Source organism: Condylura cristata, unplaced genomic scaffold (genome assembly GCF_000260355.1).
Source record: "Condylura cristata isolate star-nosed mole 26May11 unplaced genomic scaffold, ConCri1.0 scaffold00006, whole genome shotgun sequence".
Taxonomy (NCBI): Eukaryota; Metazoa; Chordata; class Mammalia; order Eulipotyphla; family Talpidae; genus Condylura; species Condylura cristata.
The window spans coordinates 15,228,602-15,246,660 of NW_004567107.1; the positions used below are offsets into that span (position 1 = coordinate 15,228,602).

Consider the following 18,059-nt stretch of genomic DNA (forward strand, 5'->3'; position numbering starts at 1 on the left):
TGGGAGGGGGCGGGGTGGAGACTGAAAGGCTCACTTTGTATTCAAATCACACAGATGGCCTTTTCAACAATAAATAGTTGTGTTCCCATCCTCCCAGCTCCTAGGCTCCAAGACACCCAACCAAGACAATTGGCCCATCAGGAAAGAGACCATTGTGTGTGCTTCTGAGCGTGATGGATGTGGAGGGCGGGGCTGGCCGTGTTTCCCGTGATTATGACTCTCCAGTGCAATCTCGGTAGCTTGTTCATCATCCTAGACGACTGGACAGACTGGAATGCTGAAGAGCAGTGGCCACCGGGTCATATTTCATCTTCTCGAGTCCATGGAGCCAAATTAATTGTTCCATTGATTGGAGAGGCAGAGCAGCAATGGCACTGTGGCTCACCACTGCCCCCAGGAAGACCGGCAGGGCCCTCCGGGGGCTGATGTCCAAACCCCCCCGGCACAGCCTGGGCTTGGGGCCCTGCCACTGGCCTCCCCTGCGTCCCTGGGGCCAGCACGCCTGTCCTGTGCACCTGTCTGGCCTACAGCGCCAGCTCGTCGGGTCTGGGAGAGACAAGCTTGCTGCCTTTCCAGACAGGCGGTTCTCCTGTGTTCACATTCTTAATGTCATTTCGGGAGGGAATCAAATGAAATCAAAGTGCAGCCTGCTGCCTGTGCTGCTCGGCCTCCCACAACGAACCCTGCGGCTGAGTCCTGGCTCACAGACGCCGTGTTGCTGGTCCCAGTTCAGGCCTCAGGCCAAGTCCGCTTCCCAGCCGGGTGGGGGTGCTGGCCTGGTCGTGGGCAGATACATCCCATCCTGCTAGGGTGCTGCTATGGCCACACCTCTGATCTTTCCTAGGCTGGAGAGAACTGTAGGTGAGGGAGGCATTTTCTGTTGGGGGGGGGCCCTTTTTGGGGTTCATGTGGCCACAACTGCTGAACAAACTTATCAGGACCCAACACCCTTCTCTAAAGATACTGAGGCCATGCAGGACACCACCCAGAGGGGGCCTGAGCAACCTCTCCAGTGTCTCTGACCCCCTTTCTCAATGCTAGTGACCCTCATCCTACTCACTCTCCTACATGTGAGCTACGCTACTCTCACCGGTGGCCTCAGTTTCCCTTCCTCTAGGTCTTGGCAGCTAGAAAAGGCCGTGAGAGCAGCCTGGCTCCAGCTGGGGGGGCATCTCTAATCATTGTCCCCCATTGGTGGGCTTTCTCCACCAGAGTTGCTGAGCCCCACCAGTCCCCAGCGTCTGCCGCTGGTAGCTCTGCAGAAAGCAAACCAGATCCGCTTCCAGAGGGCTGTGTTCCAGCTTCCTCTCAGACAGACGGGACAGTGTGGGGTGGAGGAGTAACACAGGTAAGCCCTGCTGAGGCCTGGAGGCCATGAACTTACCACAATGACCAGGCTAAGCACCCACTGCTCCCAACCCCCAATTCCAGAACTCAGCACTAGTCCCTACTTGGGCCTGATGAGCGGAAGGCTCTGTGAGGTAAGTCCCACCTCAGCCGCCTCCATGGGAAAGCAAGACACGGGAGAAGGAATGATCTCATCTTACTCCACAAACTCCACCGTGTCCTAAGGTCTGGGCATTCACGAACCCATGTCCTCAGTCCCCATCAACCCTCACCTGGAGGACTGAAGGAACCCCCTAATTAGTTGCCTCACACCCACATGGGCCCCTCCTTGGGGTCTCTGATCTACAGAAATTCCTGTGAAACGCAGTGACTCCTTCTCAAAAGCTTTCAGTGGCTCCCCTGAGTGTTCGCCCCAACCTGGTCCTCGTCCACGAGAACTCCAGCCACGCTGGCCTGGGCTGGTCCCCCCAGCATGCCAAGCCCTTCCCAACCCAGGCGCTCTTCACAGCCTGTCCTGTCTGCCTGGAACACTTTCCCAAGATCTGGATTAGCTAACTTTTCTAGTCTGCAGCTTTTACTTTAAAAGGTTTACTCTCCCCAAGGGGATTGCAACTGAGATGGAAAAATGCACAAAATGATGTAAAAATAAACTATTATATTATTTTTTTTATAAAGTTTTACTCTCGCCCTGTGCCCATGCACATAGCGATCTAAATAATATTTTCTCTTAAAGATTCTATTCTTTTCCTTCATAGATTATCAATCACCTGTCTGCGTGTGGGGTGGGATTGACTCAGATTAAGGCTCACTCCCCTCCTAGGACTGATATCTTGGTAAGTGCAGAGACCACTGTCCGTCCTGTTCTCCACAGCACCCCCAGTCCCTCGCACAGAGCCTGGCAGAGACGGCCCCCAAATATCCACTGACTGGATGAACACACGAGTGAATGAGTACGGATGAGAAATGAGTGAATGGGTGGAGGACTCTTCTGGCAGCGGGGATCACGGCATCGATCTCCATCGGGGCCAACCTCTTCCCGCCTCTCCTGCTGTCCCCAAGGCCAGCGCTGGAACCACCACCGAAAACTCAGGTGCTACTTGTCCTCGTTCCTCCTTGCAGGGAATCAGCCTCTGAGTCTTCTCCACTTGGGACCTCCTGAAGCCAGTCTGAGCATGCCCACAGGCCCTCACACCACTGTGATCCTTCTGATGCCAATCCACGCACACCGGTGGGGTCACTCCCTTCAGATGACCCCCGCCAGGCCCACCATCTTGGTCCTCCATTTTGGGTCCAGTTGAGGTGAGGTTACTGTGTGGTAGGGGATGCCCAAGAAAGGGTTAAGTTGCCAGAAGCAGAGTCCCGCCCTTGGGTTTGCTCAGCCAATCAGAGTCTGTCCTGATGAGGTAAAGCTTCTATCCTGGGTAGCATTGGTTGAGTTGGCCGGCCCCATCTCCTGCTGGAGAGAGCCATAAGGGTGGAGTTTCTGTGGAACCAGACAGAACTGGAATTAGCTCGCTGTCTACTCAGGCCTGGGCTGCCAGGCTCCGGGAACCTGCCCGTGCTCCTTGCTAAGGTGCTCAGAGAGACCCTGGCATCTGAGGGCCCTTCTCTAGCTGCCCGTGAAGATGGCCAGTTGTGGTGGTGGCGTGCACCTGACTGTCACATCTGAGAGCAGTCTCGCAGCCAGGGCAGGCCTCCGAGGCCTCGGTTTCCCTGCCTGGGCCCTGGCATCGGACAGGTGGTTAATAGGAAGTGACACGGAGCAGTTGCCCCTGGGGCGCAAGAGTGACAGTATTCAGTTCTGAAACACAAGGCCCCTTGATGGAGCTTCCTAGATAGCCGTGACTTGAATGAACATCGTGATAAAAGCAGCAGCTAGTTCACAGAGCTGTGGTGCGCCACTTGGTAAGCACATTACCAGAGCTTAATCCTCACGGAAACCCTGTTAATCCATCTACTTTGTGATGAAAAGGCTGAATCTCAGAGGACTGGTGCCTCACCCGAGGCCTCAAGCAGTAAGAGTCGGCACCTCCTGCATCACTTGTTAGGTGATCTTTGAGCTATCTGTTGGCATATCTGTCTCCACTGGACTGTGCTCTCCCGAGGACAGAGCGTGATGGTTTCATCTGTGCGTTCCCACTGTGGAGTCCCGAGAGTGGGAACACCTCCTGCATGGTGCCCCACCACACACACACATTTCTCACCCCTCACGGCTCCCGCCAAAGCCTACTCCTTTCAGAGGCTTCCCCTCGCCCAGGCCAGCCCTGTGCATATGTTGGGGTTCATAAAGGGTCACTGAGTGGATGATGAATGTGAAGCCAAAACCCCACTGCCCCACTCTGAGGAGCTGTCATCGTGGCCTTTAACGCTTGGCTCACAGGGCTGGTGCCCTGTCACGTCTGTGCAATTAAAGGAGAATTCTATAAGGACAAGGAACCACGACTCATTCATCTCTGTGATTCCAAAGCACCAGAACTGGCAACAGAACAGGCGTTTAGTATGTAAATATGATTGAATAACCAAAATAATATAGATCTGTCTATCCTGTTTGCTAAAAATCTCAGCAGTCCCTGCAGGACCTCCGGTGAGTTGTTCTAGATGGGAAGCATCGCTGAGCGCTCATGGCAGGGGGCTGAGTAAAAGCCGTTCATTCCGGGGATGAAAGCAAAGTCCTCTCCAGAGAGAGCTCGTGAAGCAGAGGGGTGACAGGGTTCTGATGAGGAAGAGGTGAGCAGAAGCAGGGGAAGGCGAAGAAGTGGGTCACTTATTTCTACAGAAAGAAGGCGAACACACAGGCCACCCCCGAGCAGCTGAGAGCAAGCAGCAGACAGGCAACCGAGAAGGGGTGCGGTTAGTGGCTGCCTGCCTCGTTGTTTCGACCTGCCACAGCCAAGACCCCCCCACACACTGTAACCCACAGGCCACTGGCACCCCAACGACAGCACAGAAAGTCTGTGCCTGCCCCTTGCCCAGCCCCAAGAGCGGAACAGCCTTGACCCCAAATGATGCAGGAATCTCCAGGGTTCAGTTTCCCCACTGGAGACGGGGCGACCCCAGGCCCTGAGGGTTCCGTGTCACTGCAGAGCTGGAGGAGCTGGGAACAGCCACAGGATCGAGGTACACAAGGGACAACTGAGGCCCCCGGGAAGCAGTGGCCAAGGTCATGTTGCAGGTGGGGCACACCTGTCTCTCCACAGTTCTAGGAATCAACTTCCTCCAACTCCCTCGGTCCTTCCCAGCAAGCGCTTCATTTTCACGGCAAATCACATGGGTTATATTTAGTCAAATTAGGGGAGAACTTTACATTCCTTGAGATGTTTGAAGAAACCCCCATGCTAAGATGTCAGCAAACACTTCAGGGAGGAACAGAAGGGGCAGCTCACTTTGGGGTTTGCAACTCTGGTCCCCCTCAGGTCTGTGCAGTTAGACCTGGCAAACCTTTGCCCCAGGGAGGTATGGGGGGACGGGGCTTAGGGAGGAAGGGCCAGGTCAGCGTCTCCCTTTGTTCAGAACAAGACTGGGCATCACTGAGAGAACAAAGAAAAAGCTTTTAAAAAGGCAGAGCAAGCCACCCCTCCCTCAGGATTCAGAGCCATGGACAAGCGGGGCTCTTTCCTGAAAAGTCGGAAGCTGATGGCCAAGCGTGGCTTGTCCCCATACCAACCCCCACCCCGCCCGCCTCCCCCCAACCCTGCCCAGCAGGGATATCAACCTCAGGGGAAGGGCCAAGGCCTGGCCTTGGGAAGGGGGTTCTCACCTGTGAGGCTGCCAGGGCCCAAGCGAGCTGAGCACAGGTGGACAACCTGTTGGCTGGCTGGCAGCTCACCCAAGCCCAGTCACTGAGGTTGCTAAAAGGCTCCTAGAGCATGTGGGCTGGGGAAAGCTATATTTACCACAATTCCCGTTCAGGGAGCCTGGTGTAAGAGTCTAGAAGGATTAGGCTGCTAAGACTCTTCAGGAGTAGAGTGGGGTGGGATGAAGAAGGTTGGGCAGAGAAAGCCCCCCGAGGGACCTGCCTTGGGGTGCCACTGCTGCCTTCTAAGAGGGGTAGGCCCAGTGGGCTGTGCCAGGCTGCACAGAACTGGGCCCAGTTCTCAGGGCGGAGCTAGTTCTGAGTCTATCCCAGCATGAGACCCAACTTCCTTGCCCTTCCAAGAAGCCCAGCAGCCCAGGACACAACTTCTCCGTTACACATGCACTTAAAGAGTTTTGACTGGAAAAGGTGACTGACTGTAGCCTACCCAGGATGCCTGTATATGGACATAGACCTGAAGTCACACCTGCACACTTTCTGGGTCAGCAGGTCAAGCCCTACCAGGAGCAGAACCTGTTCTGAAACCCAGCCTGTCTCCAGTGCCCCGGAGAGAGGCACTCGGGCTGGATGGACTCCGAGACGGCTGCTGCCAAGGCACTCCAGAGCCTGCAAATTCTGAAGCTGGGGCAGAAAGAACTCTTTCCCCCAGCCCAGGAGGAGATGCACCCAAGACGAGATGCGCATCCCACATGTCACCCCCACAGCTGCCCAGCGAAGAGGGGGTGGGCCAGAGTCTGACTCTGACCCAGGACAACAAGGAACAAGGTAGCCTGTCCATCCTGGGACAGGTCTGTTGAGAGTGAGAAGCAGCCAGGATGGAGCCGGAGCAGTGCAGTCCCTCCCGATGGACTGAGCGCCCACTGCATAGCAGTCCCTGACATCAACTGTGTTTGCACAGTTACAGTGAGCTTCCCCAACGTCCCTCTGGGGGAGGAACCTTGTCCCCAGGTTGGGACAGCAAACCATGGTGACTGATCCAAGGTCACACCAACAATCAGCAGCCAGTGGTGACTCCAATTCCTTGCTCTACCCCAGCCTGCCCGGCAGCCCCCCCGCGCCCCCCATCAGAGTTGATCTTGCCCCTAGCCAGCATAAAACAAGGTAACTATCAGGTCAGATAATGCAACTCTCAGAAGCTTACTCCTTCATGGAGAGCTCCAGGGCTTCTGTGGACTCGCTTCCCCACTCCCTGCCCTCAGCAGGCCTGTCCCCACTGACACACTGCGTGCCTGCTGCCCGTGGCAGTGACCTGAACGCATCAGCAAGAAGCAATAAGGCCAGCGAGTTTATAAACTGCCACTCTCGCTCATTTATTCTCTTTCTCCAGATCCAGCAAAACAACTGCTTTGGCTCCTCTTGCAGACAACCCGGCCAAGTCCCAACACGGCCAGCACTTTTACAAGAGACCGGGGCTGAGAGGTTCACCACTGGGGGCTGTGACTGTGTCTTGGGACTAGCATCAGGGGTCAAAGCCCCCACCCCCATCCTCCTCCGCGGGCCCTGGGCAGCTGAGAGGAGTGAGAGGAGCCTGTCCCTGGTGAGCCTCGGCTGGGAGTCTAAGCTGCCTGATGCTTCAGGCCCCAGAGAACCCGGCTTGGCTGTGGCCTCCCTCAAGCTCTAACAGCTTCTGCCATAAATGTCCACTTCCGGTGAGGACCTGCCTTGGGCCAGTGTCGAATGCGCATGTGCTGTCCCTGGACATCACCTACCCAATGGCAAGAGGGGACAAGCATGCCAGCAGCAGCAAGGAGTCCAGCGCAAATTAGACCTTGCCATGGGCAAAGCAAAGAACAGACCCGAGAACGGCTGGGTCATGCTCGGTCACTGGTTTGGCTCGGCCACTCTGGCCCAGCACTTACATCCACTGAATGGACCCTGGGAAGGGTCGAGGGGTTGATGTTCAAACACAGGCTTCCTTGCCAAGGGCTCAGTGCCTGGCTCCAAGTTCTAAGCTCAGACTCGTCCCAGACTCAATCTGGAGGCTGGGGGTCCAGGCTGGCGGCAGGGAAGTCCAGCAGCCAGGGATGGGGCCGCTGGCAAGGCCCTTACCTTGCTCTCCAGGGGCGATGCCATCAGCTGTTGCTGCTTAGCGATGTTCTCCGACAGGCACCAGCACACTCTCTTCTTCTGCTCCTGCGAGTGCGCTTCCAAAGTGAATAAGCACTCAGCTTTCTGACGTCAGGGAAAACAGAGAAAGGGCCGGTCAGGGCTGCTCCCTGGCTCAGGGGGCTCCAGGGCCCAAGCCCATTCCTGGGCTCTGGAGGGTGAGGTTGCAGCAAGGAGGGAGTGTCTGCTGAAAGCTGCAAATGCACACTAATCCCTGGAGACATGGAGATAGCCAGAGGCGCAGTGGGGGGAAGCTGGCTGGGGGCGCCTGCTGGCTAGCAGTGCCCTGTGCCCACAGGTCGGGGGAGGGGAGGGCAGGGTGGTTCCCAACACAGTGAAGGCTTGTGGAGGACCACAGGACAGAAATAGTGAGGTCACCCTCTGGGGACAGGCAGCACAGGCTGCAGCTGGGGAGCTTGTGGGGAACCCAGGTCTCTGGGCTGCTGATGCTCTGTGGAGCCAGGAACCCTCCCCGACCTCACCAGCTAACCTCAGGCCATATTACATGGGTGGTTGGATGGACATATCAGCAGAACCCAGACAGCACTCGGTCCCGTTGGCAAGCCCTTGTCGGCAAGCACGTGGCCCTACCACTGCCTTGCACACGAGCAGGGTCTCATCAATGACTGCTCAGTTCAGCGGAGCGCAAGGACAGTCTTTGCTGTCATGTAAATCTTGCTTTGCTATTCCACCTCTTTAAAAGCTGCAGTCTTCCAACTAAACTGGGAGCTCCTTCTAGAAAGGCCTTTTTCATCTGTGCCTCACCCAACGCTTGCTAAGTAATGACCTTAGTAAACTCTGGGTCCCCGAGGGACTTCCTTGACAAGGTCAAATCCAGGCCAGATTTGGCACAAATGCCAGGGAGCTGCTGGGACCTAGGGAGATGCGGAGAAGCGGAAGGAGTTGGGGGTGGGTGGGGAGTGGCTCAGATGCTCAGTATTAGCATCCACACAGGATTCTCTGATGGGAAATGGCAAGCTCTTTCTGACTCTGCTGGAATTTGATTACAGCCCCACAGGTCATGGAGATGAACTCAACCAAGGAGCTAAGAGCGTGAGCTGGATGGCTTGGAACAAAGGAAAAGACAGTGCTCCAAGCAGCCCTTTTTGTTGTTTGTTTGGCAGTTGAGCAGGCCTGCTTTGAATCTCAGTTTTGCTCGTTCCTAGCTGTCAACCTCAAGAAAGTCTGTCAAACGGGAATGATGATGACATCATCTACCTCTCCCAGTCCCTGGGACACAAGCAATGAGGACAACCTCAGGCCTCAACAAAGGGCAGCCATGTCATGACTCAGGCCTTCATCTGAGCACCTGCTCTAGGCCAGGGTCTGTACGAGGCCCCAGAGATAAAAGAGGGGAGAGATCTGTTCTTTTGCCCTCAGGTTGGGGAGCAGAGACAATAAGCCTAGAACCAATGAAATCAGCAGTAGAATTATAAATTCTGGAAATACCCCAAAGGGGAGGATTCTGGCAAGCCTGGAGGTCTGCAAACGTCTCTCTGAAGGGGGATAAGCAGAGCAAAGGCTGAAACAGTCAGAAGCCAGCTAGGAAAATGCTTGGGAGAACGTGCTACAGGCAGCAGGAACAAAGGCTGTAGGTGGGATGGGTACCAGCATCACCTGATGGCATCTGAGGACATTGTCTCCTCTGCCACCCAACACAGTCTTCAGGGCAGGGCCACCTCCCATGGTGTGTTCCGGGGTGTCAGCCCTTCCTCTCCAACCCCCTAGTGCTCAGAGGCTCATTTCCCTGAAGGCCTCAGAGGAGAGAGGGAAGAATGCCCCGCCCTTGGCTTCAGGGATCTGAGCAAAAAGGTTAGGCAATTCTGGAGCCACCTTTTAACCACAGGTTCTTTTCACTTCCCAGGGATAGGCAAAGTTCTAGATCCTCCAGGGAAACTCTAACTCCCACAGGGAGCAGTCAGGTGGGGCAGAAACTGACCAGAAGTTCCTATGCTCTCTGCTTCCTTCCCTCCACAAGGGGAGGGGTGAAGCGGGGACTCACCTTCCAGCTTAGATAGGCCACCCTTTCTAGCCACAAAGCTGGCCCCGGCAGAAGCCTCCCAGTCCTATCTCCACCATTTGTTGGGGGTTTGCGCAAATCCCTAATCTCCCTCAGCCCCAACTTCCCTCTTTTAGTTCAGAAGCAGAACTTTTAACAATAACTCCTTTTATCTAATTACCACTTTAAAGAATACTTTCCCATCCATGGTCTCATTTTGGTGTTGCTAACTCTGGAGCAGGATGGAAAGCATGAATTGTAACTCCCACTTTATGGAGAGAAAAGCCCAGTTCAGCGTAGCTAAGGGCTTCTCTGTTAGCTGATGGCCAGTGAGCAACAGACAGCAGACCCAAAGCCATGCAAGCTACCTGCCGAGATGCCATCCCCCACAAGTTGGAGAGGCTGTCTGGGAGGACCCCTCCCTTGGGGAGTCCACTACCGTGCAGATGGGCCTGGAAGCAGCCAAAATACAAAACTCCCAGAACTCTGGGGACCGATGGGTCTCAGAGCACTTGCAGAGTTCCCTGGCAGAAGTGCAAGAAAGCCTTCTCATGCTGCACGGGCTTCTTCCAGGAAGAGAACCATCTGCTCCCCGATACTGAGACACCCTCCTCACACCCACACCACACACCCTGCTAGGCGCTTCACCAGCAGTGTCTGAGTACTTCCTCCAACAACCTTGCAAAGTGGCCGGTACAGTTACCTCCATTTTTCTAACAGCCCCCAAAACCTCCCCACCGTGAGTAAGTAATCTCCTTTGGAAGATTACTTACCACCCCAGGGCAACTGCTTTGCTTACCTCAATGGTTAGTGCTTAGGGTGTGGCTCTGAGGGCTGGAAGCCTAGACAGGCAAGGCTAGAGGACCCCAAAAGTCTTCTGAGGCCACGAGGACCTAGACCCAGGCCCGGCTCAGCAGTGTGGGGTGCCTGTCTTAAACTGGCAAGGCTTTTCTCCAGGTGCTGCCTGGAGGTCTGGACCCTGGCCTGGCAAGAGGGTGAGCAGGGAGCCAGTGCCCACCGGGGGAGCTGATGCCCAACTGCCTACGCCTGTCTATACTGGGGAGCTCTTACCATCTCTCGCACTCTCAGTCCAAATCCATCTCACCCGTCCCACCCTGATGTGTGATGACTGTGCCCTCAATACCAGGCTCCAGGGCCACCCCCTCCCACCCCCCGCCCCTGAGCCTCCCTGCAGGCATCTTGCTTAGCTCAGGTGAGACCTCCTGACTACACAGTGATTGGCATCACACAGGCTTCAGATGCAGTGCACTGGGGCCAGACTTCTGCATTTAAACATGAACATGCCCAAATCCAAGCAGAAAGCCAGCTCCCCTGGCCTCCCTGTTCCCGAAGTAATATTATCGCTATAAAAACTGAAGCCTTGGCCCTCCCTGGTGGCGCAGCGGGTTAAAGCACAGCACTAAGAATCTAAAGCCACTTCCGCATGAGTTTGATTCCCGTCTGCCCCGGAGGTGACCACATGGCGTGGCAGACCTCTCCTGACCCGCCCGCTGCTCCCCTCAGCAGTGTACTTCAACAATCTGCCTGTTCTGCTCCCTGCTCTGTCTCTGGTGAAGCCTCTCGCCACTCCTGAGCCTCTGGCCTGTACCCCAGTTCTGTATGCACAAATAAATAAATCTTTAAAAAAAACTGAAGCCTCTTCTGCTATTCTCTCAGCTTGTCCATAGGCTCTGACAAACGTTCCCTCCTTTAATCCTGTTCTCCTCATGACTCTGAGACAGAGGGGAGGAGGGAAGGCGCAGGTGTTACCATTTTTCAGATGAGAAAACCAAGGCTCAGAGAGATTAAAGTGGGGGCCCCAGGAGGTCCCCAGCGAGGACAGAGGCAAAGTCTGCCTTCTGGCTTCCAGCGCGGGTGATCTTGCCACATCTGTGCATAGGTACATTACCAAGAATGTGAGCTATTCCTCTTAGCGTTGTTTTTAAAGGATCGATAAGTCGTTGATGTTGTCTCTAATGGAGAGTAAATGAATATAAAAAGCTCCCCCCCTCCTGTTATGGAGCTGACAATAACAACAGCTACATTTATTGAGTGCTCACTGTGTGCCAGGCTGTGCTAAGTGCATGAGCACAGGGGCTTATTGAATCTCATTTAATCATTACAACAGCCCCGCCAGGCCAGCCTCCTCTGCTTCATTGCAGAGATGAGATCCAGGCCCCTGGGTTAGGAATTAGACAGGTTCAGGCAGATGGGGAATCGGGAGAGGCAAGATTCCAAGGTAAGCCTTCCTGATTCCAAAGTCCAGACTTTTAAGTGAATGGAGACAGCTGCAGATTCACAGTTAGAAAATGGTAGAGAAAATGGCCCCTGATCAGCAAGCCCTCTGGTCCAAAGCTCCCCCAGGCTCTGAAACAGTCCCAGACTCATCTGTCCTGGAAGCAAGGAGACAAGGGTCTGTTTGGGACAACTTCGCCAGGACCATATGGCCAGGGAAATGCCGGCTGCTGCCCCCCCCCTCCCCCCTGGGGCCTGGGCGGCTTCTCAGTGCCAATCCTGACTCTCTTACCCCGGCTTTTCCCCTGGGGCCACTGCACGTTAGGCAATGGGAGAACCCACTTGTTGGAAATGCCCACGACCATGACCACGACGAAGGGGCAGGATTCTCCGTGGGATCCAAAACCACTGTGTCAAGACAGCCCCAGGCTACCGCCCAGCCGGCAGCTTGTCTTCCTGCTGCAGACATGACTCTCATAAATAGCAAACCATTAAGAGAAAAGAGAGGATGCTGGCTGCCTGTAAGCTTCCATCCTCTGGCCCCTGGGGGTCAGATCACCTGGCACTTTACTGAAATAAAAGGCCCCAGATCAATATCCCTTCATCAATCTTTGGAGGGCTAAAAGGTCATAGCTCCCAGGAAGCCAATGAGCAGAAGTGCTTTTCTCTGGGAAAAACAAAACCCAGAGAGCCTGGCAGGAAGCTCTCTTGGCATTAAAAGATCCTGGAGCCTGATTTCAGGCCCTGCCAGAGAGAATCAGAATCCAGGGGATGCGAACCTGGGGCGGGGAGGGTTAGGGTGGGGGTACAAATAAATGCTCGTATCAACAGAGACACGAGGTTGCAAATAGAACATTCACTGAAAATTGAAAATAATTGGTATGGCTCAGTGACTCTCAACTTTTTGATCCCGGACGACCTCTTTGATTAAACCCATGGTTTAATGATATTTTTGTCTACCAAGCTTTATCAAGCACTAAGTTGTTGGCCCGATTTTCTCAGCACAGACAAAACCCTGCCCATCGGAGCTTCTGATCAGACAGACATAACTAGGAATCCCAGTCAGGAGCGCCACTGAATGGGGACCAGTCATTCCAGCCCCCAACACAGACACATCATGTTTTCTTCAGCTGGTGGTACCTGGCCTAGGTGAAGGTCCAATTACCTTCAGGCCTTTTGAAACATGACAAGCTCCCCGTAGAAGGGGTTCTAAGTAGAACTTCCTGCAAAAAGAAGATGTAAGAGCAGGTACAAGAATCAGAGCAATCTGTAGAGGGAAGGCTAGCAAATAAATAGGGTGAAGCACAGAGGTTAGGGCACACCCTTGCCGTGACCCCTGAGGGGCTGGAGACCCAGAGCGGAGAGCATGGCACCCTTCCCGGCCCTGTGAGCACAAGTGTGTCCACTGCTCTATCCAGACGGCAGAGAGGCAGAAGTAAGGACTGCTGTGTCTGTTCTGCCTTTCTGGACTTGCCCAAGACCACTGCATGTGAAGCTGTGCTAGATCCCAGCCCAACGTCACCCCGCCAGCAGCAAGTCTCAGGTCTGTCTCCACAAATTCAGAGGAAGGACTCACCTCTGCCAGGTACAGCACACAGAATTTCAGGTCTTCTGAAGAACCTTTGAGGGAACAAAAGTAAGCCTTGCATTATAATGAACCCCAGAGTCTCAGCAGTTTGCTAGAGCACAGTCAGCTGTCTTACCCAGAGGCCTGTGTATGGCACTTCCTGGCAAAAGAGGAAGAGGGAGGAAAGCACTGGGACAGGGGACCATGGGTGCGGGGCGGGGGCGTCACTACTAACCAACCAGTTCAGGCACAGCTGTGTGGTCTTTTGCCTGCAGGTCAGCCACCTGAGGAAGGCCGAGCATCCCACCACCCTGCAGGAGAGGGAGCTAGGAGCACCTTCAGGCATCAGACGGAGAACTGGCTGTCCTGGCAGTTTCCTCCTTTCACGCTGCCTCTGCTGAGGGACATGGGGGCAGCACACATTTTTGGGGTTTCCTTTAACCGATGCAACTGATTACAACAGTTTGAGATGCAGTGAGGACATACGTAGTGGCCAGGAGAGCCCTGTTTCCCATCCAGGAATGCATGGGCCGTGCAGAGGGACCCCGGTTATGTGCTGGGCAGTTCCCAGAGAAGCTGCCCAGACCAGTCCCAACTCTTTGGTGTATCCTTCTAGAACCTTCCCAGCCCTGGACCAGAATCCCAAACCCAGCCATTCACGGAGGCCCTTCAGCCTAGGAAGGCCTGAGGGCTGCTCCCCTCCATGGCAGGTGCATCAGCCCAGCAGCTTCAGAAGCACAAGGACCCTGCGTGAGTTCACGCCCAGCCTCCGGGAAAGGTTTCCTGGAGTTTGAACTCAGACTGGAAAGATAGGGTGTTCTAGGAGGTGGGAACAGGCAGGGAGATGAAGCACAATCCGGCCTCTGGGGACAGCAAGTGTGAGAAGTCCCACCTCCTCTCCAGGACGCTCCCTGAACGCTGCAGGCTGCACCTCAGAACCTGGCAGCACTCCCCATGGGGCAGCTGTGCTGGGCACCAGCCAGGCGTGGTTCACAGCTTCCCGTATTTCAAACACTCAACCTCACCAGGCAGGTGTGGGGGTGGGGATCACCGCACAGCGAACCCAACAGCAAACACAGGGCGTCGGAGAACTCGAGAGTACCTGGTACTGTGTACCCACCACTGTGCCAGGCTTCGCGTGGGTAAGCCCAGTGCTCACAAAAGCCCCTGTGAGGAGGGCCTGTTGGCCTTGGTGATTCATGTGAGAAAACTGAGGCACAAAGGGGCTGAGTAACTTGATCTGGTAGACAAGGGAAGAACCAGTTTTCGCGCAGAACTTGGCTCCTATCATTAGCCATACGCAGCCCTTCAGGAACCTGGCCCAGCACTGAATTCAAGGCCATTCCCTCAACCCATATTTACATCAAAGAATTATCAGGAAAACCAAAATGTGTTGCAAAGCAAAGTGGGCTAAGCAAATTCCTGAGGGCGGTAGGAAGTGGGGACCCCAGGAGGGTAAAGGGAGGGGGCCCTCAGAAGAGGTGCATGGCACTCCCCTGTGTGAAAATAGCCCCGGGGCCAGCCTGGTGAGCCAGAGCCAAGTTAAAATAGCCGGTAAGTAAAGGGGGGTTCACTTTGGACTGAGGATAAAGCCTTCTACTTCTCCCCACTTAGAGATGGGAGGGAGAAAGTCCTGCCTGAGAAGCCAACATGTTTAAGGACCTCTAACTTCAAAGCTTCTGCCAGGTCCTTGCATTGCTGAGGGTGGAGATGGGGAGGAGGTGGAGGCTGGTTTCTTTTGTTTCAGAAAACATTCTGGAATGCTTCCTTGACTTTCCAAAAAGCAGATCTATGCAAGCAAATAACAGAAGTTGGAGTGTTAGAAGCTGGCAGGAGAGAAGGTTCTAGAAGGAAGGGGAAAGCCAAGGAGATGAGTGCCTCAGGGAGACAGGATGCAGAGGTTAGGGGTGGAAGCCTCAGACACATTCCCGCTGGGGAGGATGAGCGACAGCCTGCTTTGACAGCTTTTCTGTGCTGTGACAGTTCGGCTACCACCCCTCTGCATTACCCCAAATCATCTCTGAAATCTGCTCCTCATCACAGCCTTGTGCTGGCAGCACCTTGAGGGGAGGATGGAATGGGGGCATAGCTCAGCATGGCTCAGAGTTTCACAAAAGGACAGCAAGACTCGAGAGCCAGGGGGGACAGGAAGGAGCTGTGGCTGCAGAGCACAGCTGCACGTCGCTGGCCAAGGAGAGAAAACTCAGACACCCCCACCCCCCACCCCAGAAACCCTTCTGAACACGGGGCTGGGTTCTGGGCTTTCCGGAGCATGAATGTGGTCCAGAACCAAGAAAAGGGACAGTGAGTCAGCACACGTTTTGGTTTCCATCTACCTCTCTGTCTGCTTTCACCATTTTGAAATCGAACCGGGACTCCCTGGCTCCTGGGTGGGCCTTGTTCCCACAAGGAAGGTGAGGGCCATGCAGGGGGTTCCCAAGTCATGGCTGGGTGGGGCCCAGAGAGGGGTTTCCAGCCCAAGTCTGGGCTCTCTCAAGCCTGGCCCAAGGTCCTAACTCAACAGCAGAATAAGCCGGGAGGGTGTGCGCGCCATTTTCCAGATGCAGAAACTGAGGCCCAGGGAGGGAAGGCGGACGCAGCAAGACACGTGGCGACCAGGCGGCTGAGCTGAGATGCGGACACAGGACTGCCACAGCCTGGCGGTGTGACCTCTCCATCACACTTCTGTCCCTCTCCTGCCATGGCCACATGTCATTCTACCAGGCCACAGGCTCCGGAGGCCAGCAGCATCTCTCGATCTCCTGGGTGGCCAGCACTGGGCTCTGTCTGCCAGCTCAGGAAATGTCAGCCCACTAAACTTAACTCCAAGCGTCCCAGCAGCTGGGACCTAAGCAGCGGAGTTTCCAGGGACTGGCACCCGGCATCCCAGGGTAGATGGAGAGCCCAAGAGTCAGCTAGACATTTCCAGGCCACCCCAAGAGGCTGCAGCAGGCCAGGAAGACACGCTGTGGGCGGGATGCTGCCCGCCTGGGAGACAGAAACACAAAGAGCAGTAAAGCCAGTGGGCGGCAGAGGCAGGAAGAGACCACAATGGGCCTGGCCGACCGGAGATGTCCCGATTGTTAGCGCCAGCTCTCCGCCCGTTCCCATTACACTGTCATTCAGTCCTGCTGAAGCTTGGGAGAAGCTGGACAGGAGCAGCAGGCAAGGTTTAGGTAGCCACCAGCCAGGGGGAGTTATGCACGCCCAGCCCCCACGCTGAGGCAGCCTGAGTTCTGGGCTCCTTGCAGTCACCCATTCACCCACCCCACAACCTCTTTACTGGCACCCGCCATGTTCTGTGACCCAGGCGAGGCTCTGGCCAGCAGAACTTTCATAAAATTACACGAGGGTGCCCTTGGTCCCTGAGTGGGCCGGTTCTGCAGGCCCTACCAGCAGGAAAAGCTGGTGTGCACCTTATCCACCATCCTCTTTGCCCCAAATTGAACTCGCCACACATGTTAACTTGAAAGAGACAAGAAACCCTAGGAGTCGTGAGCAATGTTATTCAAAGGTCATTCTGCCAACAGAACTCAGCCCAGGCCCCAACTGCATCTCTAAAAAGCCGCACTCAGCTCCTTGCTGCTGCACTGGTCTCTGGGGGCCCCCGGGAAGGCAGGCAGAAAATCGGGTGCCAGGGTTCAGAACACTGGGTCCTGCAGCGTGATATTGGTTGCAAGAAAAAAGAGTCCCCTGGATTTCTGCGCATTCGGGACCCACAAGTCAGTCTTGGGTGAGTGGGGCAGAAGGGAGAAGTGAAGGATTCTTCGGTGCCAGGAAAGAAATCCAGGCAATGGCACATACCTGAGTCATTTCCCAACCTCTCAGCAGCCTGGGGCTCCCGAGAGAGCCACCTTCGCTGCGCTTGCTGGCCGCCGCTGCTGAAAAGGACAAGACCATTTGTCTGCACCAAACCACGTGCCTGGCAAACCAAGGATGGTCACACGTGTAGGCACACACGGCCCTCTTCCGGCCTTGGCCACCCTCAGCTCTCATCCAACTTGCCTGCCCTCTGTGGGGATAGGACCTGGCCTCCAGTCCAAGAGGCCATGCCCACAAGGGATGTCACTCACATTTGACTCAGCACCTGGAAGGTTTCTCTGCTGCACCTCAAGGCCTCGACTCACCCTTCCTGAAAAACTCCCATCCAGAGAAGATGAGGTCTACCTAGCCTCTCCAAGTCTTGGGGGTAGGGGTCCAGGAGGCAAAGCTTCCCACCCCCTACCCCCAGTTGGAAGGACCCCTGAGGGGTGGCGGCAGGACATATAGGTGTTGTCCACCTTCTCCAGCAACCTCGTGGGTTCTGTCTGGGAATGTCAAGGCTGGGCTGGGACACGAAAGGCTGGGCCAATGCTCATTTCACAGTCAGAGACACTGAAGCCCAGAAGAGGGACGCCCCACCGAATTCACGTGGCTTGTCAGCAGCAAAGCCCAAACAAAACACCCCTATTCCCAGCTACAAACCTCAGCTCTTCCTTCCACTGCCCACTTCTCTCCCACCCCTAACTCCATCCGAGCACAGCCAGGTGGCCCGCCCCCCTCACCTCTTCCCTTTCTCCTCTTGGCAGGAGGCTGGGTAGAGGGGGGCCCCAGACTGCAGCCCCAAGACCGTGCGGCAAGCAGGACAGTGAAGCTGAGGCCTCTCGATCCACTGGCAGGGATTGCAAGCACCATCCCTAGCTCCCTAGCACCGCTCCAGGCTGGCTGGGTCTGAAATCATCTGAGCTGGAAGGGCCCAGAGAGGAAGGGACCCTTTCCTGTGTGTGCCCGAGAGCCCGAAACAGAAGAGAAGCGGCAGAGACACCGGCAGAGGCAGAATGCAGAGCAGGAGGGAGGAAGAGTGGGCGTCCAGGGGAGCGGGGTGCAGTGAGAGAGGAAGGGCAGCCGTGAAACCAAGGGCAGAGTCCACTTGAGTGCTTACTTGCCCCTCCCATGGGCATAGGAGAACTCTCTGGAAGGCAGGGCTTGGGCTGAACTTGCTGGGTGGGGTT

General features: G+C 55.4%; 1 protein-coding gene across 4 annotated transcripts in view; it reads right to left on the reverse strand.

Moving 5' to 3' along the window:
* RGS3 (regulator of G-protein signaling 3) overlaps positions 1-18,059 on the reverse strand; it is a 121,175-nt gene that overhangs the window by 49,045 nt on the left and 54,071 nt on the right. The window contains exons 16-18 of one of the 4 annotated variants that reach the window (XM_004677413.2): positions 13,078-13,121; positions 7,211-7,333; positions 2,072-2,830 (exon numbers count right to left, since the gene is read on the reverse strand). In XM_004677413.2, the coding sequence (XP_004677470.1) occupies positions 2,723-2,830; positions 7,211-7,333; positions 13,078-13,121 (275 nt within the window). In that variant the 3' untranslated portion in view covers positions 2,072-2,722. Of the gene's footprint in view, positions 1-150; positions 2,831-7,210; positions 7,334-13,077; positions 13,122-18,059 lie in introns of those variants that run through there. The other 3 variants (XM_004677412.1, XM_012721361.1, XM_012721356.1) reach the window with 3 other exon arrangements.